We start from the raw sequence: 25101 nt of genomic DNA on the forward strand, positions 1-25101 counted from the left end.
GGTGTTTTACGTTGTACGCGGAGGATATTTTTGCAGAATTCTGCGTGCAGAGTCTCAATTTGGTGTTTGTCCCATTTTGTGAAGTCTTGGTTGGTGAGCGGACCCCAGACCTCACAACCATAAAGGGCAATGGGCTCTATGACTGATTCAAGTATTTTTAGCCAAATCCTAATTGGTATGTTGAAATTTATGTTTCTTTTGATGGCATAGAATGCCCTTCTTGCCTTGTCTCTCAGATCGTTCACAGCTTTGTGGAAGTTACCTGTGGCGCTGATGTTTAGGCCAAGGTATGTATAGTTTTTTTGTGTGCTCTAGGGCAACAGTGTCTAGATGGAATTTGTATTTGTGGTCCTGGTGACTGGACCTTTTTTGGAACACCATTATTTTGGTCTTACTGAGATTTACTGTCAGGGCCCAGGTCTGACAGAATCTGTGCATAAGATCTAGGTGCTGCTGTAGGCCCTCCTTGGTTGGTGACAGAAGCACCAGATCATCAGCAAACAGCAGACATTTGACTTCGGATTCTAGCAGGGGGAGGCCGGGTGCTGCAGACTTTTCTCGTGCCCGCGCCAATTCGTTGATATATATGTTGAAGAGGGTGGGGCTTAAGCTGCATCCCTGTCTAACCCCACGACCATGTGTGAAGAAATGTGTGTGTTTTTTGCCAATTTTAACCGCACACTTGTTGTTTGTGTACATGGATTTTATAATGTCGTATGTTTTACCCCCAACACCACTTTCCATCAGTTTGTATAGCAGACCCTCATGCCAGATTGAGAGGTATGGTAGTAGGTGCCAGGCACACCGGTTTATGTCAAGAACTGCAACGCTGCTGGGTTTTTCACTCTCAACAGTTTCCTGTCTGTATCAAGAATAATCCACCACCCAAAGGACATCTAGCCAATTTGAGACAAAAGTGCGAAGCATTGGAGTCAACATGGACCAGCATCCCTGGTGGAACGCTTTCGACACCTTGTAGAGTCCATGCCCCGATCAATTAAGGGTGTTCTGAGGGCAAAAGGGGAGGTCAAAGATTTGCATAACTAACCCAAGATAGACCACATGCTGTCGTTTCCAATGGGAGCAAATTAATCTTAGTAGGCAGAACAAGCAAGGAGTTGGGCAGAGACAAGCACGAGCTAGCGAAATCCTATTGGCACGTTCTAGCATGTATTTGCATATTTCCACATTCCTACTCTGTGAAGTGCACGTGTGCAATAACTCAATTCCCCCTCCACTCCTAAAGAACAAAATATTTTTTTACATCTACAAAACTTAGTCCACTCTGTTCATAAACAGATTTTTAGTTTTTGAAACCAATTTTCTTATTGAGATGAAATGTTTCATCGATGACAAAATTAGCAGAATGTCAGCCAAAATCCATCTCATTCCATCTTCTCCCACTTCCAGCCACTGGGTTTCCTCTCATCACCATATTTGGTAGTGAGTGGAAACGTCAACCGGATGCTTCACGTTTATACATCAGGTGAAATATCTGGCTAAAACTTAATATTCGGGAAGGGATTTCTTAATGTTTTGTACACTCAGTGTGTAAAGGCAAGGACATGCTTGGAATTTGGTGAACAATGTCAGTATCTACATAGATCTCTATTCTTTGTCTTGTGAAATTAAATCTTTTGTTTGCAGCTGCAGTTACATTGTATAAATTATTTTGTCTCGCAAAAGCTAGGCGTATCCTGTTGTGTCCTGCTGAACATGCCCCCTGGTATGAGATTCTTGTATACAATCTCTCTTATGATTGTCTCAGTGACCCTGCTGGTCATCTATCAATGTTTGAACATCTTGAAGAACAATCTGGCCTTATTGGCCATGTACTCTTATAATCTCCACCTGTCACACAAAGAAGAGCCTGGTTCCTCTCTAGGTTTCTTCCTTGATTCCTGCCTTTATAGGGAGTTTTTCCTAGGCACCCTGCTTCTGCATCTGCATTGCTCTCTGTTTTGGGTTTTAGGCTGGGTTTCTGTATAAGCACTTTGTGACATCTGCTGATGTAAACATGCCTTTATAAATATATTTGATTTAATTTGTTAAATCAATGTTAATTATGTTTGGAATCAATAACACTAATTACATTTTATTAGGCCTAATGTGAATTGTATGTCCTCATGTGTCCTTGGGAACTGGCTGAAAATGAGAAAGTATTCGACCAAATAAAACTTACACAGAAAGGTCGAATAATTCAACCTAATTAAAAAAATATTCATCAAATCTTTTTTTTCCTGAATCGATGTGCTATTAAATCAGTACTTTCTCCTTCACTCAAGCCCCCTAGTGATGAGTTGAGTTTGAGCTCTGTAAATAGTTTACAACGTTAACCCTTCCTGCCCTGTGTCTTTGTCAACTTTCCCCTCCAGATTTGGAGCAGGATGCATTCACAAAAAAACATTATTTCCCAGTATCGTTGCAGAAGTACCCAAACATCAGAGGGTGAGAGAACAACGAACTGTCTTCTCAATCTATCCTCCCCATCATAGTTACCAGGCTGGCTCCATATGTTAATTCGCTCTCTTTCTGTTACTTAACCGTCAACCGTCAGTGCTGACTCTGCTCTCTTTCTGGCCACTCATTATGTAAGAGGCCTAACATATTTTTATGAGACCACCAGAATGAGAACATTATGCATTTCAACGACAGCCAGTCTCTTTTCCTTCCATGACACGTCTCTTTTTCCACATTCAGAGCAGAAGCCGCCTGGTTGCCGTTGGCCACCTGGTTAATATTCCTAACAGCAACCTCTTCACATCTATTACTCTGTCTTTATGGATTCTCTCTCTCTGTGTGTGTGTGTGTGTGTGTGTGTCTGTGCCCATACACTCCCCTACGTATTTATTTGAACAGTGAAGGTAAAACTTTTAGTTTGGTTCTGTAGTCCAGCATTTTGGATTTGATATCAAATGTTTTATATGAACTGACAGTACCCAATGTCACCTTTTTATTTGAGGTTATTTTCATAAAGAATTAAATACCGTTCAAAAGTTTGGGGTCTCTTGTTTTTGAAAGAAAAACACTTTTTTTTTGGTCCATTACAAAAACATAAAATTTATCAGAAATACAGTGTAGACATTGTTAATGTTGTAAATGACTATTGAAAGCTGTTGTTCTGATTAAAGAAGCAATAAAACTGGCCTTCTTTAGACTAGTTGAGTATCTGGAGCATCAGCATCTGTGGGTTCGATTACAGGCTCAGAATGGCCAGAAACAAATACCTTTCTTCTGAAACTCTATTCTATTCTTGTTCTGAGAAATGAAGGCTATTCCATGCGAGAAATTGCCAAGAAACTGAAGATCTTGTACAACACTGTGTACTACTCCCTTCACAGAACAGTGCAAACTGACTCTAACCAGAATAAAAAGAGGAGTATCCCAGGTAAAGGCATCGGGAAGGCACTTATGAGCAAAGTAGCTCAGGTAAGTGATGCTGTCCTGGTGTTGCATTTGTCATGAAAGTGAACCCTCTGGCTAGGTTTCTGTTCTGTTGATGTATTGACACCGCTAAAGCCATTTTTTTTTCTCGTGGTACACGTGAATTATTGTTGTCATCCATGTACAGAGGCATACGAAAATATTCACCCCCTTGGCATTTTTCCTATTTTGTTGCCTTACAACCTGGAATTAAAATGGATTTTTAGGAGGGTTTGTATCATCAACAAACAAGAAACAAGACAAAAAAAATGAACTTGAGCGTGCATAACTATTCACCCCTGTAACGGCTTTCTAATGGTGAAGGAGAGTCGGACCAAACTGCAGCGTGTCTATTGTGATTCATCTTTAATAAACCAACGTAACACACAACAAAACACTAACACTACAAAACGAAAACCGAAAACAGCCTATACAAGTGTCTACTAACCTCTAACCAGGACATCAAGACACACAGGACAATCACCCACAATACAACCAAAGAATATGGCTGCCTAAATATGGTTCCCAATCAGAGACAACGGTAAACACCTGCCTCTGATTGAGAACCACTTCAGACAGCCATAGACTCTCCTAGAACACCCCACTAAGCTACAATCCCACTATACACACATTCCAAAATCCCAAGACAAAACACACCACAATACAAAAACTCTATGCCACACCCTGGCCTGACCCAATACATGAAGAAAACACAAAATACTTAGACCAGGGCGTGACAGAACCCCCCCCCCTAAGGTGCGGACTCCCGAACGCACCTCAAAACAAATAGGGAGGGTCCGGGTGGGCGTCTGTCCATGGTGGCGGTTCCGGTGCGGGACGTGGACCCCACTCAATTAATGTCTTAGTCCCCTCTCCTCGCGTCCCTGGATAGTCCACCCTCGCCGCCGACCATGGCCTAGTAGTCCTCACCCAGAAACCCACTGGATTGAGGAGCAGATCGGGACTGAGGGGCAGCTCGGGACTGAGGCAGCTCGGGACTGAGGGGAAGCTCAGGAGTGAGAGGAAGCTCGGGAGTGAGAGGAAGCTCGGGAGTGAGAGAAAGCTCGGGAGTGAGAGAAAGCTCGGGAGTGAGAGAAAGCTCAGGAGTGAGAGGAATCTCAGGCAGGTTAATGGATCTACCAGATCCTGGCTGGCTGGTGGTTCCGACAGATCCTGGCTGACTGGCAGATCCTGGCTGACTGGCGGATCCTGGCTGACCCTGGCTGACTGGCGGATCCTGGCTGACTGGCGGATCTGGCAGATCCTGGCTGACTGGCGGATCTGGCGGATCCTGGCTGACTGGCGGATCCTGGCTGACTGGCGGATCCTGGCTGACTAGCGGATCTGGCAGATCCTGGCTGACTGGCAGATCCTGGCTGACTGGCAGATCCTGGCTGACAAGCGGATCTGGCAGATCCTGGCTGACTGGCGGATCCTGGCTGACTAGCGGTTCTGGCAGATCCTGGCCGACTGGCGGATCCTGGCTGACTAGCGGATCTGGCAGATCCTGGTTGACTGGCGGATCCTGGCTGACTGGCGGATCTGGCAGATCCTGGCTGACTGGCACTTCTGGCGGATCCTGGCAGACTGGCGGATCCTTGCTGACTGGCGGATCCTGGCACACTGGCGGATCCTGGCTGAATGGCGGATCTAACTGATCCTGGCAGACTGGCGGCACTGGTGGCGCTGGGCAGACTGGCGGCTCTGACGGCGCTGGGCAGACTGGCGGCGCTGGGCAGACTGGCGGCGCTGGGCAGACTGGCGGCGCTGGGCAGACTGGGAGCACTGGCGGCGCTGGGCAGACTGGCGATGCTGGGCAGACTGGCGGTGCTGGGCAGACTGGTAGCTCAGGCGGCGCTGGGCAGACTGGCGGCACTGGCGGCGCTGGGCAGACTGTTAGCTCAGGCGGCGCTGGGCAGACTGGCGGCACTGGCGGCGCTGGGCAGACGGGTGGCTCAGACGGTGCTGGGCAGACGGACAGCTCTGGATGCTTCATGCAGGCTGACAGCTCTGGCTGCGCTGAACAGAGGAGTACTGGTGCCTCTGGAATGAGGGGCTCTGGCGCCTCTGGCATGAGGGGCGGTAGCTCTGACAGCGCCGGACAGGCGGGAAGCTCCGGCAGCGGCGCCGGACAGGCGGGAGGCTCCGGCAGCGGCGCCGGACAGGCGGGACGCTCCGGCAGCGGCGCCGGACAGGCGGGACGCAGCGGCGCCGGCAGCGGCGCCGGACAGCGCGGGCGGGGCTCCGGCAGCGGCGCCGGACAGGCGGGACGCTCCGGCAGCGGCGCCGGACAGGCGGGACGCTCCGGCAGCGGCGCCGGACAGGCGGGACGCTCCGGCAGCGGCGCCGGACAGGCGGGACGCTCCGGCAGCGGCGCCGGACAGGCGGGACGCTCCGGCAGCGGCGCCGCGCGGACAGGCAGGGGGACGCTCCGGCATCGGGCTCCGGACAGGCGGGCGCCGGCAGGCGGAGGCGGGAGGCTCCGGCAGCGGCGCCGAACAGGCGGGACGCTCCGGCAGCGGCGCCGGACAGGCGAGAGGCTCCGGTAGCGGCGCCGGACAGGCGGGAGGCTCCGGCAGTGGCGCCGGACAGGCGAGAAGCTCCGGCAGCGGCGCCGGACAGGCGGGACGCTCCGGCAGCGCTGGACAGGCGGGACACACTGTAGGCCTGATGCGTGGTGCTGGCACTGGTGGTAATGAACCGAGGACACGCACAGGAAGCCTGGTGCGGGGAGCTGCTACCGGAGGGCTGGGGTGTGGAGGTGGTACTGGATAGACCGGACCGTGCAGGCGCACTGGAGCTCTTGAGCACCGAGCCTGCCCAACCTTACCTGGCTCGATGCCCACTCTAGCCCGGCCGATACGAGGAGCTGGAATATACCGCACCGGGCTATGCACCCGCACTGGGGACACCGTGCGCACCACTGCATAACAAGGTGCCTGCCCGGTCTCTCTAGCCCCCCGGTAACCACAGGAAGTTAGCGTAGGTCTCCTACCTAGCGTAGCCATACTCCCTGTGAGCCCCCCCCAAGAAATTTTTGGGGCTGACTCTCAGGCTTCCATCCGCTCTGCCGTGCTAGCTCCTCATAATGCCGCCTCTCTGCTTTTGCTGCCTCCAGCTCGGCTTTGGGGCGACAATAATCTCCAGGCTGATCCCAGGGTCCTTTACCGTCCAGTACCTCCTCCCATGTCCATTTCTCCAGGTAGTGCAATCTCTCCCACTGTAGCTGCTGCTGCTCCTGCTGCTGCTGCCTCTGTTGCTTCTCCTGTGGCTCCTGCCTGTTGACACGCTGCTTGGTCCTGTGGTGGGTGATTCTGTAACGGCTTTCTAATGGTGAAGGAGAGTCGGACCAAACTGCAGCGTGTCTATTGTGATTCATCTTTAATAAACCAACGTAACACACAACAAAACACTAACACTACAAAAAAACCGAAAACAGCCTATACAAGTGTCTACTAACCTCTAACCAGGACATCAAGACACACAGGACAATCACCCACAATACAACCAAAGAATATGGCTGCCTAAATATGGTTCCCAATCAGAGACAACGGTAAACACCTGCCTCTGATTGAGAACCACTTCAGACAGCCATAGACTCTCCTAGAACACCCCACTAAGCTACAATCCCACTATACACACATTCCAAAATCCCAAGACAAAACACACCACAATACAAAAACTCTATGCCACACCCTGGCCTGACCCAATACATGAAGAAAACACAAAATACTTAGACCAGGGCGTGACAACCCCCCAAAGTCAATACTTTGTAGAGCCACCTTTTGCAGCAATTACAGCTGCAAGTCTCTTGGGTTATGTCTCTATAAGCTTGGCACATCTAGCCACTGGGAATTTTGTACATTCTTCAAGGCAAAACTGCAACAGATGCCTCAAGTTGGATGGGTTCCGCTGGTGTACAGCAATCTTTAAGTCATACCACAGATTCTCAATTGGATTGAGGTCTGGGCTTCAACTAGGCCATTCCAAGATATTTAAATGTTTCCCCTTAAACCATTCGAGTGTTGCTTTAGCAGTATGCTTAGGGTCATTGTCCTGCTGGAAGGTGAACCACCGTCCCAGTCTCAAATCTCTGGAAGACAGAAACAGGTTCCCCTCAAGAATTTCCCTGTATTTAGCATCATCCATCATTCCTTCAATTCTGACCAGTTTTCCAGTCCCTGCCAATGAAAAAAATCCCACAGCATTGTGCTGCCACCACCATGCTTCACTGCGGGGATGATGTTCTCAAGGTGATGAAATGTGTTGGGTTTGCACCAGAAATAGCTTTTTCCCTGATGGTCAAAAAGCTCAATTTTAGTCTCATCTGACCAGAGTACCTTCTTCCATATGTTTGGGGAGTCTCCTACATGCCTTTTGGCAAACACCAAACGTGTTTGCTTAATTTCTTCTGGCCACTCTTCAGTAAAGCCCAGCTCTGTGGAGTGTACGGCTTAAAGTGGTCCTATGGACAGATACTCCAATCTCTGCTGTGGAGCTTTGCAGCTCCTTCACGGTTATCTTTGGTCTCTGTGTTGCCTCTCTGATTAATGCCCTCCTTGCCTGGTCCATGAGTTTTGGTGGGCGGCCCTCTCTTGGCAGGTTTGTTGTGATGCCATATTCTTTCCATTTTAATAATGGATTTAAATGGTGCTCCATGGAATGTTCAAAGTTTTGGATATTTTTTTATAACCCAACCCTGATTTGTACTTCTCCACAACTTTGTCCCTGACCTGTTTGGAGAGCTCCTTGGTCTTCATGGTGCAGCTTGCTTGGTGGTGCCCCTTGCTTAGTGGTGTTGCAGACTGGGGACTTTCAGAAGAGGTGTGTATATGTACTGAGATCATGTGACACTTAGATTGCTCACAGGTCGAGTTTATTGAACCAATTATGTGTCTTCTGAAGGTAATTGGTTGTACCAATCTTATTTAGGGGCTTCATAGCAAAGGGTGGAATACATATGCACGCACCATTTTTCCTTTTTTTAATACTTTTTTGAAACAAACAATTTTTTCCATTTCACTTCACCAATTTAAACTATTTTGTGTATGTCCATTACATTAAATCCAAATAAAAATCCGTTTAAATTACAGGTTGTAATGCAACAAAATAGGAAAAATGCCAAAGGGGATGAATACTTTTGCAAGGCACTGTATATTCTGCTATGTCTAGTTGAGTGTGTACATATCTGTGTTTATTAATGTGCAAACCTGTCTGTTTATTTTTTTATTCGCGTTTCCTCTTCCAGGAACTTCCTTTGACCTTTTTCTCTCTCTCCTCTTTTCCTTCTCGCACGCGCGTACACACGCAGACGCACACACCCCTACCCTTGTACTGTAGATGGGCCTGGCCTCCAGCTGCACCCAGCTCAACTTTACTGTGCTGGACTGGAATAAACCATCTCTGGATTTCTACTTTAACCAGGGGTGTTTTGACATGTTGGCAAACATGGGGTACCACTGCATGAGCTCTGAGGGGAACAACTGGAACAGCTAGGCCAGGGGGACACCTACCCTCTGCAATACTGAGGTCAACCTGGAACACGTGCAGGAATAAAGAACCAACTCAAAGGCCCCGCTCCAATAGTTGAAAATGTACATTTTCTTTCCTCCATCCTCCCTGAACTGATCTAATAGGATTGAGAAAATGTCTTTGCATAGTCCTCGCCAGATCAGTGATTACCTTCAAGGAAATGAGGAAGACGGGATACATTTCCTAAGTATTGGAACGAGCCCAATGCAATGTAAAATGGTTGTTGATGAACCAACAAGGCCCCGACCAGTGTTTTGACATTACTTGTGTGTACAGTAATGTTACCTGTAACCCCATAGCACTTGTCCCTGCCTAAGCTGTTGATATTATGTGAGAAATCTGGTAAACAGGAACCAAAGACACTATACAATCACCTGTCTAAAACACCAGCCAAATTATGATTAAGTACTGTACAATTGTCTTTGTGATGAAGCACAATGTGATTTTTAAAAAAAAACTGCTACTTGTTTCACCTTCAACAGTATTGAATGCCTGTTCAGGTTAGTTTATCATTTCTGCAATCTTAGGCTGCTACTTTAAGCAAATACGACAAACCAAGGCTTGCAATTTGCAATGGTGATTTATGAACAAAGTATTTTATAGTACATTGAGATATTATGCCTTCTGGGGATCTGGCTTGGAGCCCAGTCCACAACATCATCATCATTACTCTACACTGGACAGCTCTCTAAGTTATTACATATCCAGATGATCATCTTGGTACATTCATATAATAGGTAAGATTGATCTTTAATCTACGTGTAGCTTCATCACTGAATTGAATGTAATTGCTTTGCTTAATTGTTTTTGCTTGGTTTCTAAGTTGATGGTGAATAACGTGATTTATTGTTGATGGAAAGTGCCATTAACAGAACTGTAAGCGAATGCCATTTTTAGTTGACCTTAGTGTTATTCCATATCATCCATTCATCTCTAGATTTAAAAAATAAAGATGGAACATATTTTCATTCAAGAGATCTATAAAACATTGGCGTTTTAAACAAAAATCCACTCGTCCATCCCCACTTCTTTCGTCACTAAGTAAAACTGTCAACCTGTTACACTTTGAAATCACAGAAAGAACCTTAGTGTTGCATTGCATACTACATTAAATAAGCTATTTGTTGTGTATGTTACACACTATTGAAGAAAGTGGTGTGCCAATACAGTTGTGTGCTCATAATATGGTATCATTTCTTATTTGTTTCCTTTTATTATTGACCCACTCCTCACTGGGGGACATAGATAACTTTATTGTAAAATGGTTTTATCATTCTATATATTCCCATGGCCCAAATCCAGCTATTGATAAATACCCTATATATATATCCGAAGGTATGTGGATACCCCTTCAAATGAGTGGATTATGTTATTTCAGCCACATCCGTTGCTGACAGGTGTATAAAATCGAGCACACCGCCATGCAATCTCCATAGACAAACACTGGCATTAGAATGGCCTTACTGACTTTCAACGTGGCATCATCATAGGATCCGATCCCACTAATCCAACAAGTCAGTTCTGCTCTGCTAGAGCTGCCCCGGACAACTGTACATGCTGTTAGGGTGAAGGGGAAACGTCTAGGAGCAACAACGGCTCAGCAGACCATTGAGTGCTGAAGCACGTAGCACGTACAAATCGTCTGTCTTCGGATGCAACACTGACTACCATGTTCCAAACTGTCTCTGGACGCAATGTAAGCACCAGAACTGTTCATCGGGAGCTTCACTTAATCAGTTTCCATGGCCAAGCAGCTGCACACAAGCCTAAAATCAACATGAGCAATTCCAAGCGTCGGGTGGAGTGGTGTAAAGCTCGCCACCATTGGACTCTGGAGCAGTGGAAACGCATTCTCTGGAATTATGAATCACGCTTCACCATCTGGCAGTCCGATGGATGAATCTCGGTTTGGCGGATGCCAGGAGAATGATACCTGCCCTAATGCATAGTGCCAACTGTAAAGTTTGGTGGAGGAGGAATAATGGTCTGGGGCTGTTTTTCATGGTTCAGGCTAGGTCCATTAGTTCCAGTGATTGGAAATCTTAACGCTACAGCATACAATTACATTCTAGACGATTCTGTGCTTACAACTTTGTAGCGACAGTTTGGGGAGGACCCTATTGTGTTTCAGCATGACAATGCCCCCATGCACAAAGCGAGGTTAATTCAGAAATGGTTTGTCAAGATCGGTGTGGAAGAACTTGACTGTCCTGCACAGAACCCAGACCTCAACCCCATCAAACACCTTTAGGATAAATTGGAACGCAGACTGTGAGCCAGGCCTAATCGCGCAACATCCGTGCCCGACCTCACTAATGTTCTTGTGGCTGAATGGAAGCAAGTCCCCGCAGCAATGTTCCAACATCTAGTAGAAAGCCTTCCCACAAGAGTTGTTATAACAGCAAAGTGAGGACCGACTCCTATCAATGCCAATGAGATGTTCAACGAGCAGGTGTCCAACTACTTTTGGTCATGTAGTGTATATTCCTTGTCATCAAATACATAATGACATAGAGTTATTCTGTAGAATAGGCTATTTTGACAGAATAGCCACAAATATGTACACCTATCTACTGGTATAATGGGCTGCTCACATTAAACCCTGTGGTATATGGTACTTCCACTCTACACCTAAATATATAGTCCCATTGATAGACAATCTATTTTGGGCCATGATACACACAAACACTCATTGAAGGCTGTAAGAGTGCGATCCAGGGGTATAACCATTAGAAACGAAACATAATCAAACGGAACGAAACTGGGCGGGACCTACCTGAATTAGTCCAATAGAAACTCTTGTTTTCGTTACAAACACGCAACTGTTTGCAACGGTTTGGACTAATGACTACACCCCAGGTCACGCAGAGCCTGCGGGTAGCACCTTGCCCTATACAACAGAGCCACCTTGTGGACACTTGGATTAGTTCAGTCGATCGGTATATTCTAATAGCCTACAGTTCTCCCCTCCCTGCAACAAGTTGATTCAACTCGGTATTTTGATTTGTGCAATGAACCAAATATAGCGTGACTAATGCGTTAATAGTTACTTAGTGGCTTTTGAGAGTGCATCCAAGTTGTGGGCTGAGGCTTTGCATTCGTGCGAGCGTCTGGCACACGACGGGTGCACTGCACTGAAAACTCTTTCCCGGAGAAGAAAAGCTCATGCGAAAGTGTGCTAGATCATACGTGGTCTAGGTCAGAAATGACCCCCAGGAAGGCTGCAAAGGCAAAGGGAAGACAAGGAAGTTGACTCAACGAATCAAGTGGTAGAAGGATGCAATCGTAGTGGATGTAAAATACATATTTCGTTGCACCCTGGCTGCATATTGCTCAACATTGCGCATTTGAATACGACCTGCAAGCCAGACAGTCCACGATATTTCGTCTGATTAAATGCATTGATTAAAGCAACATGAATAGCTATTGATTTGAAACCCATGTAATTGTTTAATCTTTCACATGACTTTAACTTTTATCAATAAGGCTGTTGAGATATCATTTGTTACTGCGGGCAATAACACTTGCGCGCCTTGTCGAAAATGTGAGCATTTGGATTTGATTTCACCAAGAAGGGAAACATGTGTCGCTGGAATGAAGTTAACATGAACACTTCGAATAGTCTGCAATGATAGCCGGGGAATGTGGAACGACCATGCATCGAATTCTACAGAGGAGAACAGTGCGCAAACTTCGCTTCGTCTGGGTATTCATGGCCATGGTGGCTCTGTCGCTCGCCGCCTGTAGCGCACTATTTACGGCGTGGACCTGGAGACAGACGCTGGACCTGTCCCAGTCCGTTAAAACTCTGCAAGACCGATTGGAGCAAGTAAGTAGCCATGCTATGTCATTATTATATATATATATATATTTATATATATATTGCAATTTTACGAATTAAATTTGCATTCCATGCTTTCCACACTATCATCGGTTATTTAAGTGATAATGCCCGAGAAGCCGGTGTTTGGAGGATATATTGTCACGGGTGTGTATAATACATGTATATTACTCATTCGGATTTTGTAGAAACGCCAGCGTAGCATGTGTGCATCAATTCGTCTTGGTCTTGCCATTGTAAATTACGCACGCTCTCACTCTGTAGGCCTCCTCCAAGTTATTATTTCTATACTAACAATTTGAAGCAGTCAAAGTGACTGTTGAACAACTTCTTTGTCTCTGCTATGGAAAATGCAAAGCCATATTTTAATTGCCCCCTCCTCTACACGCCCAAGCTTTGTGGCGTTAAGTTGTACACAAATAGCGGGCCACTTCTCTGCTGGTGACCTGCGCATTCTGGGGACTGCTCTAGAGGCAGTTTTATTGCTTACAAATAAGTGTGCTCAAGCCGTGGAGTTATTGCTTATAGTTTCTCTGCCAAGTTTAATCGTTCTACTGCCAGTTGTGTTCCAATTTTAGCCCAATTTACTGGAATCCCTTGACTTCTTGGCTCGAGCGCGCATTATAGCCAACTGACTTTGCACTGAACTGAGGCATTGAATTGCGTAAAACAGAGTAGACCTTACTGTGGTTAAGCGATTTGCAACATGTAAAGCCTACTAATTGCAGGTAGGCTAGGCTACCAGAGGTGGTAGAATTCTGCAGGTGAAAGTATTGCTTTCAAATGCATAGTACAATTATTTCTATACATCATTGTACTGTATTACTGTATTACATTGTAACAATTTACCCAACACTGGACTTTTAACACAAGTGACTGATCTTTTCATTAATTCGAAACTCATCTTTATTAATAATACATTATGCATGTGCATCCTCAAATAGTCTACTTGTGCACTTAATACACATGCACTCAATATCACTCATGGTGTGTCTGCCAGTAGGCTACCAGTGACCTGACTCTGCCATCTGTTGATACTTTTTGCAAGCACTCAATGAGCTGGCCTGGGATTTAACCTCTAGTCCAGGCAGACCTGAGTACATCTAAACCACCCCATAGGCTGCACGCACCGACACACTAGCGGTATAGTATATTGAAATCTACTTCCATATATACGGCAGGCCCCAGTACTTCATAAAGTACGAGTTCACTTTGCTAGCTTGACAAATTTTAGCACCCCTTTTTTTTCCCCTTCCTGCTTCTCAGTCTCAGCAGGGAAGTTAAGAAAGGGAGTTAAGAAATGTGAGGAATGCGGGCACTAAAAACACCATTAGTTGTCACAACCAGTTTAGGCGGAAGTGGTTGACCTATTCTAAGCCTTGGAGTTACAGCGTGATACTGCCAGATACTGGAAGACCATTTGTTTATGTGGTTTTGCTGAAATCTTTTGTCTGTGTAAATTTGCAGCGGGAGCCAATTTGAAGGCTCAATGGTCTCTCTGACGGTTCCATTCTCTCTCTCTCTCTTTCTTTCACTTTCTTGATTTCTTGCTCTCTGCCTGTCTTTCTCTTTATTTATCTCTCTCTCTCTTTCTCTCGCTCTCTCTGTGCAACAGGTGAACACTCAGCGTAAGGCCATTGTTCAACTCATCATGGAGAAGAGAGAGTTGCTGGTGGGGCAAAGGGTGAAAAGAGATGGTACATGCCTGTGTGTGTGTGTGTGTGTGTGTGTGTGTGTGTGTGTGTGTGTGTGTGTGTGTGTGTGTGTGTGTGTGTTGGCGTGCCTGCATGCTGATATGTGTGTGTGTGCTGGCGTGCCTGCATGCTGGTGTGTGTGTGTGTGTGTGTGTGAGACTATTTGTGCATGGAAGCAAAAAAAATGATCAAAATAGCACTACACCTCAAGTACACTCTACTACAGACAATGCCTCTTTCTCTGCATCCCCATCATCATACATGCAATACATAATCAACAATAACCAAACAGATGAGATAGATCTCATCGATGGTGCTCTGCTCTGTGTTTTTGCGGAGCTGGAACAGCATTTAACTACAGCGACCAGACCAGGGGAATCTTGGCTCTGCATGGCACCTTGGTTATAGGCCCTGTGGTCACTTGCTGCCCGCTGCTAAAAGTCGACACAGGAAACAGTAGGCAGCTGGATGACTGATGCAGAAATTACAGGTCTGCTCTGGACTGACGAGAACCTGGAGAAACCATCTGGCAAGAGGAGGGAGACAATGTTGCACGATTCAGGGACTTAAAATGATTTTGCTCTTGACGGGACTGACAACAGCTATTATTTGCCGATTGTTTTTTTATGATTAAGCAGTCATATATAGGCTAGGTAGTGCACATGTCATGTCTAAATAGTGTGTGTCATGAAATAATGCTGAAGATGGCCAATAGTAAACAATTTGTTAGGAGTGCTACTCAAGACTTAAAGACATCCTCCAGTGATTTAGGAACTTTTCCTGTTGAATATAAATACAGAATAATATAGTAAATGCAGTAAAGTACACACACTAAAAGGTAAAAAAAAAGATGTTTTGAGCAAAATACTGTTTTTTAGACAACTGAAAATTCAAGGTGTTGGTCTGATGGGAAGTTGTGATGTCATCGGCCTCCCCCTTGCTTGAGGAACAATAGAGGAGCAATAGACAACAAAAGAGGAAATCCCCCCCACTTGTGCTATGTCATGACTTATCTGGACCACCTATTGAGATGTAAATCAGGTGTTGAATTCGGTGAAAAGGAGACTGGAGTGACACTTTAAGAGTTGATGTACAGTACCAGTCAAAAGTCTGGACACACCTACTCATTCAAGAGTTTTTCTTTATTCGTACTATTTTTGTGGCCTTCTGAGTGGCGCAGTGGTCTAAGGCACTGCATCGCAGTGCCACTAGAGATCTTGGCTCGAGTCCAGGCTCTGTCGCAGCTGGCCGCGACCGGGAGACCGCACACCTGGCCCAGCGTCGTCTGGGTTAAGGGAGGGTTTGGCTGGCAGGGATGTTCTTGTCCCATCGCACTCCAGTGACGGGCCGGGTGCAGTGCACGCTGACATGTTTGCCATGGTGTTTCCTCTGACACATTGGTGCTTCTGGGTTAAGCGGGCAGTGTGGCTTGGTTGGGTTGTGTTTTGGAAGACGTTACAGCTCTCGACCTTCGCCTCTCCCGAGTCCGTATGGGAGTTGCAGCAACGAGACAAGACTGGAACTACTAATTGGATACAATGAAAAAATAAAAAAATTTTATGTTATTTTTTATTTGTACTATTTCCTACATTGTAAAAAAAAAACTTGAATGAGTAGATGTGTCCAAACCTTTGACTGGTACTGTATGTTTAGTTCAGAAGCATGATATATCAAATATCATCCCTAAATGGGCCAAATGATAAATGGCTTAAATTCCCAAGCCCCCCCAGTGTTCAATGTTTGCTGTTTTTTCCCCTAACATAACTGATCCTATAGTGAATACTTTCTGTGTATTTGTGTTGAGTGAACGAGTGAGTGTGTGTAAAGTCCAGTTCAGATACAACAGCCGACATGAGACTAGACAAGATAAATATAGCAAGTTTTAGAATTTTGTGTTGTACCACAGCTGATTAAAATACAGGTCGTTCAGATCAAGAAGACAATACATGCAGTTGAGGCCATTTCCACAGTAACTGTGCCTTTTTACAATGACTTGATAAAACTATGAAACAAATTGGAGACTTTTTGTACTAAGGTATTGTAGCAAACAAGTGTCATGAGATACATGCACCAAAAACATGGTACACTTTGTTGCTTGTCAGATAAATATCAGCAAGCTAGGCTAGCTATGAGCAGCAAAAGAGCTAGCTAGCTCTCTGCTTGGTTAGCTAGCTAGCTGCTTTGCTGAACACAGGACATTAGCGCACTGCTCTCTGATTGGCTAAATGGATCCTTCCATTCTCAAGACTTTAGCTAAAGATTTGACGTGTTGAATCTTGGAAACTCCAGCCGATGACATGAGACATCCTAAAACTAGGCAGTTAGGATCAAACCAAATTAGATCTAAAACTCTATAAGACCGTCACGTTGCGTATCGTCTAATGTAGTTGAAATGGGCTTAAGGCCTGGAATCACTCCCTGCAGGCCTGATACTGGAGCTAAAACAAACCTCTGGAGAACAAAAAGGCCTGTCTTACCCCTCGCTCTTCCTCTTTTCCCCTCTCTCCCCCCTCTTATCCACCTATCCCCCAGTTTTCAAGATATATTTGTATATATTGTATTTATTTGAACGGTGGCCATGGCTGTTGCTCTTGCCTGTTTTTCCTGACAGGGCCGTTACAGTTAATTTGGGTCATAGAACAGCCAAAGACCTCTCTCTATTTCTCTCTTTTGCTCCATCTTTCACCCTCTCTCTCCATCCCCCTTCCCTCTCTCGCTCTCTCCCTCAGCTGTCTTCTGTCTCTCTCTCTTGCGTTCTCTCTCCTTCTGTGTGCTTCTCTTTCTATCGTCCCCTTCTGTGTGCCTCTTTCTTTACCTCCATTGATCTCTTTCTCTCTCCCTCCATCTATCTCTTGCCCTCTCCTTGCTCTACTCCAGCTGGCACAGAAAGTAGTGAGAACAGACAGAGAGGAAAGTAAGACTATACTTAACTGAGAACAAGTAAAAATGACAGATATCAGAACAGAGCAGGAGAGGAGAAATGAAATCCTTCTCCATCTGTTAGAGCCGGTTGAGTATTCAGGTGGTGGATAAACAACTGCAAATTAATACATTATGGTCGCCACGACACACCACAGCTGTGAACAATGATATAATCTCCTCTACTTGGAACAAAAAAAACAACAACATCCCTCTGAATTGTTTTCTTCTGTCGTATTAACTCATATTCTTTCTTCATTCCCTCTGCAAGGGGGAACTGGGAAAGGGAAGAGTGGAAATGGAAAGAAAGTGGCTTCTCAGTTTGAGAGTAAGTGACTTGGCAGATCCTCATCAAAGGTTGCATCCGAAATAGCACCCTATTCCCTATGGGCCCTGGTCAAACTTAGTGCACTATATAAGGTTTAGGGTGCCATTTCAAACGCACCCACAGTGTTATAATGTAGCATCTGTTGAAGTGGTTTTGATTGGACACCAAATACGATTACAGTTATAAAATCTTAATTACTCCTTTCCCTCTCTTTCTTTCCGCTAGTAACCAAAGAGTCTGTTCAGAAAGGTAAGCTTTATGAACGTGGATCAAATCAAATCACATTTTATTTGTCACATGCACCAAATACCTTACAGTGGAATGCTTACTTACAAGCCCTTAACTAGCAATGCAGTTTTAAGAAAATAGCTTTTTTTGTAACAGACAAGAATAACAAATAATTAAAGATCAGCAGTAAATAACAATAGCTGGGTTATATATAACAATAGGGGGTACCGGTACAGAGTCAATGTGTGGGGGACACCGGTGTCGAGGTAATTGAGGTAATATGTACATGTAGGTAGAGTTATTAAATTGACTATGCGTAGATAATAACAGAGAGTAGCAGCAGCATAGAAGGGGGGGGGGGGGGGGGCAATGCAAATACTGGGTAGCCATTTGATTAGATCTTCAGGAGTCTTATGACTTGGGGTTAGAAGCTGTTTAGAAGCCTCTTGGACCTAGACTTGGCGCTCCGGTACCGCTTGCCTTGCGTTAGCAGAGAGAACAGTATGACTAGGGTGGCTGGTGTCTTTAACAATTTGTAGGCCCTTCCTCTGACACCGCCTGGTATAGAGGTGCTGGATGGCAGGAGGCTTGGCCCCGGTGATGTACTGGGCCGTACACACTACCCTCTGTAGTGCCTTGCGGTCAGAGGCCGAGCAGTTGCCATACCAGGCAGTGATGCAACCCATCAGGATGCTCTCGATGGTGCAGCTGCAAAACCTTTTGAGGATGACAATTATTATAGAAAAGGGTCTTCTGGGTTTCTGGAATTGGATTCGTAAGATCACTGCCCCCATGACAATGATACAAACTGTACAAAATTGACCCTACACACACAAACCTACAGTATAAATAAAGAGAAAATAATATACTGCTATATTTATGTCAATGGGTGCAATGTTTCCTCCCCCACAACATGTGTGTGTTTCAGTGGGAGCTGATGGCTTGATAAAAGGATGGACGGACTCGGAGCAGTTGAATATGAGCAAAGCTGTGAAGTACAACACAGACAGAGGCACCTTCACAGTGGAGAGAGCTGGAGTCTACTTCCTCTACTGTCAGGTGAGCCTCTGAGAGTTGTAGTCCTGTGCCACCTGTCAAACAACACAGGCTCAATCAAACCCTGATTGGTCTGCTCTTTTCTTCTACTTCTTCTTCTTATTCTCCACCTCTCTCTCTCTCTCCCTCCATCCCTCCCACAGGTGTTGTTCAATGAGAATCAGTCTCAGCTGGTGAAGTTGGAAGTGGTGGTGGTGAAGAGCGGCCAGCCGCTGCAGAAGCTGCAGTGCATGGAGGGCTATGGGACTACACCTGCATCCGGATCCCACCAGTTCCACTTCCTCAAACCCTGCCAGGTGTCTGGCCTGCTGCGGCTAGAGAAGGGGGCAGAGCTACAGGCCATCACAGGCGCCGGCTTCAGCCTCCACACCACGGGGAAGCACTACTTAAGCCTCTTCAAGGTCAACTGAGTTGCCGGAGAGGATGGAAATATTGGAAGGATGGAGGGGGTGGAAAAATGGTTGAAGGAAGCGGTTTGTCCTACTCCGACCTGTATTAATGAGACACACCAACGTGACATTCCTCATTTGTTTAATTGTGAAATCTGGACCAATGATCAGGGGCATTGGAATAACTATGGCTCATGTTCGCTACAGACACTTTGTATCAGAGGAGGCTGGTGGGAGGAGCTATATGAGGACTGGCTCATTGTAATGGCTGGAATGGAATAAATGGAACCGAGTCGAACGTGGTTTCCATATGTTTGATACCGCTCCATTTATTTCCTTGCAGCCATTACAATGAGCCTGTCCTCCTATAGCCCCCCCCCACCAGCCTCCTCTGCTCTGTATGATACTTCTTCAAAGACAGAAGCTGTAAGGAAGATTATAAAGGGATACGTATGCACTTCTAGACCCTCCTAGCGATTCTACCCCTGCTTTTTAAAGGAAAACCCATGGAACGTTGTCTGGATCAGTTGATGCTGCTCTTCTGGAGTGAAGCTCATCCTCCTGAGTCTTAGTTCACCGTGACTTCGCCTGCGCAATAGCAGGGAACTGACCCATGATGCACCTCTCTGAGGCGCTAAGCTGGTGGACTACTGAATGAGAAGGATTCTGAGTAATGAGCTGGATGGATATGTTGAACTATGAGTCTCTCATCCATTGTAATCCTTGTTATCTCAGCAGTTGGGTTGTACATGTCTTTCACACACAGGAACGTATACAACAACAAAAAACTAGCCTATGATCTTACCAACGTCTCTCAGTCTAGAGACCCTTTATGACTATCCATCTCAATCTTTTAAACTGAGTCTCTTAACATTATAGGCCTATCATATATCATTTTAGAAATATTCAGTATGTTCTGTCGAATCACATTTCAATATGTTACATGATTGTCAGTTTCAGACTGCACATCGAAGAACTAGGGCCGGGATTCATTCCAAGACACGTTATAGAGCAACACTCTAAACAGCCGACAATGAGTCTTTTAAAGGCATTTTTCCCAAAATTCACGAAGATCGCATCCCCAGTAATCGCTGCGCATGTTGGCTCAAGAGAAAATGACCTTCAAAAGTCCATTACAGTGAGCTGTGCTATGAGACGCGTTGGATTGAATCCCGGCGTAGTTGTGTATATAAGGCTCAGCCTGTCGAGATGCAGTATATCATGGTGGAAATATAAATGATTTTGTATATCGTAATCACAATACTTGTACTCATTCCAAGCTCTCTTAGGTGCCATTTGCTGCAATATGTATTGAACACAGACAGTACAAACAGAGTATTTCTAGCAGGTGGTTTGGTTTAATGTTTTAACACTCCTACTCTGGTTTATAAGTAGTGTGTGGGTGACCACATTGGCTTCTCCTCAGCAATTTACACACATACACACACACACAGACAAATACACCACAATGCAAAAGTCACATAATTCTAGTTTTCAGTTCAAAACAGTCCTAATTTCTCATAATTAGATGGAAAGTACCTCATTTGTAAAAAGAGGTCTATTTGTGAGTCAAACCCGTAGGTCAAGGTTGAAGAACCAGTGAGGGGATATTGTGTGTGCACGTGTTTGCGAAATTATGTGTGCAATGCTGGTTGTTGTTCTAAACTGACTTCCCAAAAGTCAAATAATTCTGGTTTCCAGCTCAAAAGAGCTGTAGTTTGTCATCATTAGATCACAAGTGGAAAGTGTGTTATTGTGTTGTAAACATATTTCCTGTTTGATTTCCTAATCCTTCTCCGCTTCCCTTTTGCACCTCACATTTAGCCCGTTTTGCATCTAACATTTCCCTTTCAGAACCCAACACACACACACACACACGCACTTCCTGAATCCAACCAGAACCAAATAGCTGAACGCTTTTGAGGAATCAAATTCCTAACACTTCACTCCTCTAATTCCTATATGTTTAAATGTCAAAGTTTATTGCCAACTTAAAAAGCATTATTTGGCACAAAGAGGCCTGTCTGTGAGAAGTTTTTAAAAAAGTAGGTCAAGGTTGAAGAACCAGCAAGGGGATATAGTGTGTGTATGTGTCTGCGAAATGATGTGGTGCAGTGCTGGTTGTTGTTCTAAACTCACTTCCCATAAAATGGTCAACCTTTTTAAACCCTTTTAATATCTCCTTGTGTTCGCTTTCAACTCCGGCCAGGGACTACTACTGCTCTATGATACAGTATGACAAACAAAACATAGACAATCTTCTTACTCCTCCGTTATTCTCCAGCGTCCCCCAATGACATCACTGTATTGCTAAATAGAATGTGTAGAACACTGCACTATTCTGGTTCTTTAGTCATGACTCACATACTACTGTGTATTGAGTCGTCACCACCTGTGATTCATGCTTCTGTAGCTCAAGGTCTGGAGTCAGTACAACACAGTGCAGACAGACTGGGATGACTTCATGTCGATTCAGAGGAGGCGATTCAGCAGCCAGATGTGCCCGTGGGTTTTCCTGTGTTGCTATTCAAGCATCCATCCACGAATCACATCATTTTGTTCAATTTAATTTGATTTTTATTACAAACAAAACTCGAAATAAAAAGAGATGCATTTTATTATTGACATGTTTAACTGCCACTCATTGTTTATCGGTCGGCACCACAGTGACACGAAATATCGAGGAATTAAAAACAAAACACAAAATCTGAAAAGAGAACAAGAAAAGAGAGAGGAAGTGCCTGATTGGACCGTGTCCATTTTAGTTAAGGGGTTGCAAAACACTTCCTAGGAAACATAATCAGTGAAATGTAGTTTAGACTCTTCACTTGGAACACCTGTGTGGAGTATTCAGGGTTTTCAGGAAATACATGAACATTTTCTACTTTCATTATTTGAAATATGTCCAGGGAACTAACTAAAAGTGGTCTATTTCAACTAGCATGTAAAAAGTGTACATCTCCCGATTCATTCAGACTTAACAGACTTAATTCCGAATGAACTTCTTTACACTTTTTTCAGCTATGTTATGTTTAAGGCTGTTTGTGGATACAGTATATAAATTTGACTTGATTCTACTAACAGCCTCTTGAGTTTCCAGAGAAGAATGAATTGATGTACTTTAACTGATGTTAAGATAGTACACGGTTTCATTTTGTCTTAACGCATTTAGGGTTACATATGTAGTATATTATATAGGTTATTTGCAAGCCCCGAATCTAGAATGTAAAAGCAAGAAATGTTTTGTTGTTGTTGTGTTCTCTCGTCTGATATAAGAGGTGCATTTGTGCACCAAAACGTACGATTTTATTGTTTTCTCAATCTCTCGTTTGGTAGAAGCTCTTTTTTTCCAATAGCAACAGCAAAGACAACAGCAACGTCAACGACAACAATAATAATCATAGTCGCAGTAAGTCAACAAGAGTAAAAACACAAGAGAACACGAATGAGCCAAGTTTAAATATGCAAAGAATATCACAGAATTCGTAGAAAGAAGGAGAAACTCAAAAAACAAAAAACGAACAAGAAAGAAAGGATTGATTGAGAGGAGGAGGAGGAGGAAGGGAAAGGGAGATATAGTGCATTCGGAAAGTATTCAGACCCCTTGACTTTTTCCACATTTTGTTATGTTACATCCTTATTCTAAGATGGATTAAATAAAACAATTTCCTCAGCAATCTACACACAATTCCCCATAATGACATGAATGAGAAAACAATCATTTTCCGCAAATTATTTAAAATAAAAAACAAATACTTTATTTACATAAGTATTCAGACCCTTTGCTATGAGACTCGAAATTGAGCTCAGGTGTTTCCATTGATCATCCTTGAGATGTTTCTACAACTTGATTGGAGTTCACCTGTGGTAAATTAATTCGATTGGACATGATTTGGAAAGGCTCACACCTGTCTATATAAGGTCCCACAGTTGACAGTGCATGTCATAGCAAAAACCAAGCCATGAGGTCGCAGGAATTGTCTGTAGAGCTCCGAGACAGGATTGTGTCGAGGCACAAACTGGGGTGAAGGTTCACCTTCCAACAGGACAACGACCCTAAGCACACAACCAAGACAACGCAGGAGTGGCTTCATGACAAGTCTCTGAATGTCCTTGAGTGGCCCAGCCAGAGCCCGGACTTGAACCCGATCTAACATCTCTGGAGAGACCTGAAAAAACCTGTGCATCAACGCTCACCATCCAACCTGACAGAGCTTGAGAGGATCTGCACAGAAGAATGGGAGAAACTCCCCAAATACAGGCGTGCCAAGCTTGTAGCGTCATACCCAAGAAGACTCGAGGGTGTAATCGTTGCCTAAGGTGCTTCAACAAAGTACTGAGTAAAGGGGCTGAAAACTTATGTAAATGTGATATTTCAGTTGTTGTTTTTTTTGGATAAATTAGCAAACAACAACAAAAAAAAATTGCTCTGTCATCATGGGGTATTGTGTGTAGATTGATGAGGGGAAATACTATTGAATCATTTTAGAATAAGGCTGTAACCTAACAAATATGGAAAAAGTCAGGGGGTCTGAATACTTTCAGAAGGCACTGTGTAAGCTTTACGTAGAGGGTCAAAGAGCAAGGGGAGAGGACTGTGGTTGATGGTGGTCAACACTGTATGACTTGCCTATGAAAGGTTATGACCAGTTCTATGAGTGAGGCCTATCCTGAACAAGCACTGGGACCTCCCATCCCAATCAAAACCAAAGATATAAACTGTGTACCCTGGTCTGTAAGAAAATCCTCTGGCATACCAACTATAACTCATACAGTCAACATAATACTAAGTTGGGTTGGACTGACTGACATTTCAGTATTTCTACATGTACAATCAGGTCAACATGAAAGGGAAATGGGCTGAGAGTTTCCTGACAAGTTTACAGCACCGAGTCCTGTAATACTTCACTCAATCAATTCTCCAATGGGGCGATTGATGAATGGTTTTCGGCAAGCTTCGGAGACAAAACCAGCACTAGAAGAAATACTGTAGGCACAGCTTGCATGATAACGCCATTGTTTTGTGAGTTTTAGCACAGCATGATTCTCAGGACGAATGGCAGGAATGGTGTCAAGAGCAAAATCTTCACAATGTTATATCATGCAGTTTCATGTCACTGGAGCGACCCCTGAGGGGATCAAAGGTCAAGGGTCAGGTTTGGTAGTATGTGAGCGATGCTAGGATAGAGAGGGAGGTTCTAGATTACAGAACCATACTGTTCTGGAGGGGAGATATTCTATGAGTAGGCTGCTTGTGAGGATTGGTTGGTTTGAGGCAGACAACAAGCGATTGAGCAGGTGAGTATGTACGTGACAGCATGGACCACAAGTGTGTGTGTGTGTGTGTGTGTATTCATAGGGAGTGTCAGTCTGTGGAGTGTGGATACTGTACTGTGTGTATTATGTGTTGGTGTGTGTATGTTCATGTGTGTGTGTATATATTCATAGGGAGGGTCAGTCTGTGGAGTGTGGATACTGTACTGCGTGTGTTATGTGTTGGTGTGTGTGTATATGTTTGTGTGTGTGTGTGTATATATGTTGACGTGTGTGTGTGTGTGTGCGGTCAGTGAGCGATATTGTTCAGTCGTCGATACAGATGACCTCTCCACGGCGCTGGTCTCTCCTGCTCAGGAGCTGCTCTGCTTCCCTCTCCTTCTTCACTGACACAGGAGGACCGTTCAACACTGTAGG

General features: G+C 44.8%; 2 protein-coding genes across 2 annotated transcripts in view; one reads left to right on the plus strand and one right to left on the minus strand.

The window, feature by feature from the left end:
* The first annotated feature begins 11984 nt into the window (after window positions 1-11984).
* Window positions 11985-22033, plus strand: LOC115138051 (tumor necrosis factor ligand superfamily member 12-like). Its single transcript, XM_029674442.2, has 6 exons — window positions 11985-12784; window positions 14412-14493; window positions 17681-17737; window positions 17963-17986; window positions 18894-19024; window positions 19165-22033. Exons 1-6 carry the CDS (start codon window positions 12584-12586, stop codon window positions 19429-19431), a joined length of 762 nt encoding a protein of 253 aa, XP_029530302.1. The 5' UTR covers window positions 11985-12583; the 3' UTR covers window positions 19432-22033.
* LOC115138052 (chromodomain-helicase-DNA-binding protein 3-like) overlaps window positions 22010-25101 on the minus strand; it is a 56016-nt gene continuing 52924 nt past the window's right edge. Inside the window, exon 39 of the mRNA XM_029674449.2 lies at window positions 22010-25094. Within this exon, the coding sequence (XP_029530309.1) occupies window positions 24991-25094 (104 nt within the window). The 3' untranslated portion in view covers window positions 22010-24990. The remainder of the gene's footprint in view (window positions 25095-25101) is intronic.

The sequence above is a fragment of the Oncorhynchus nerka genome, linkage group LG12 (genome assembly GCF_034236695.1).
Source record: "Oncorhynchus nerka isolate Pitt River linkage group LG12, Oner_Uvic_2.0, whole genome shotgun sequence".
NCBI lineage: Eukaryota > Metazoa > Chordata > Actinopteri > Salmoniformes > Salmonidae > Oncorhynchus > Oncorhynchus nerka.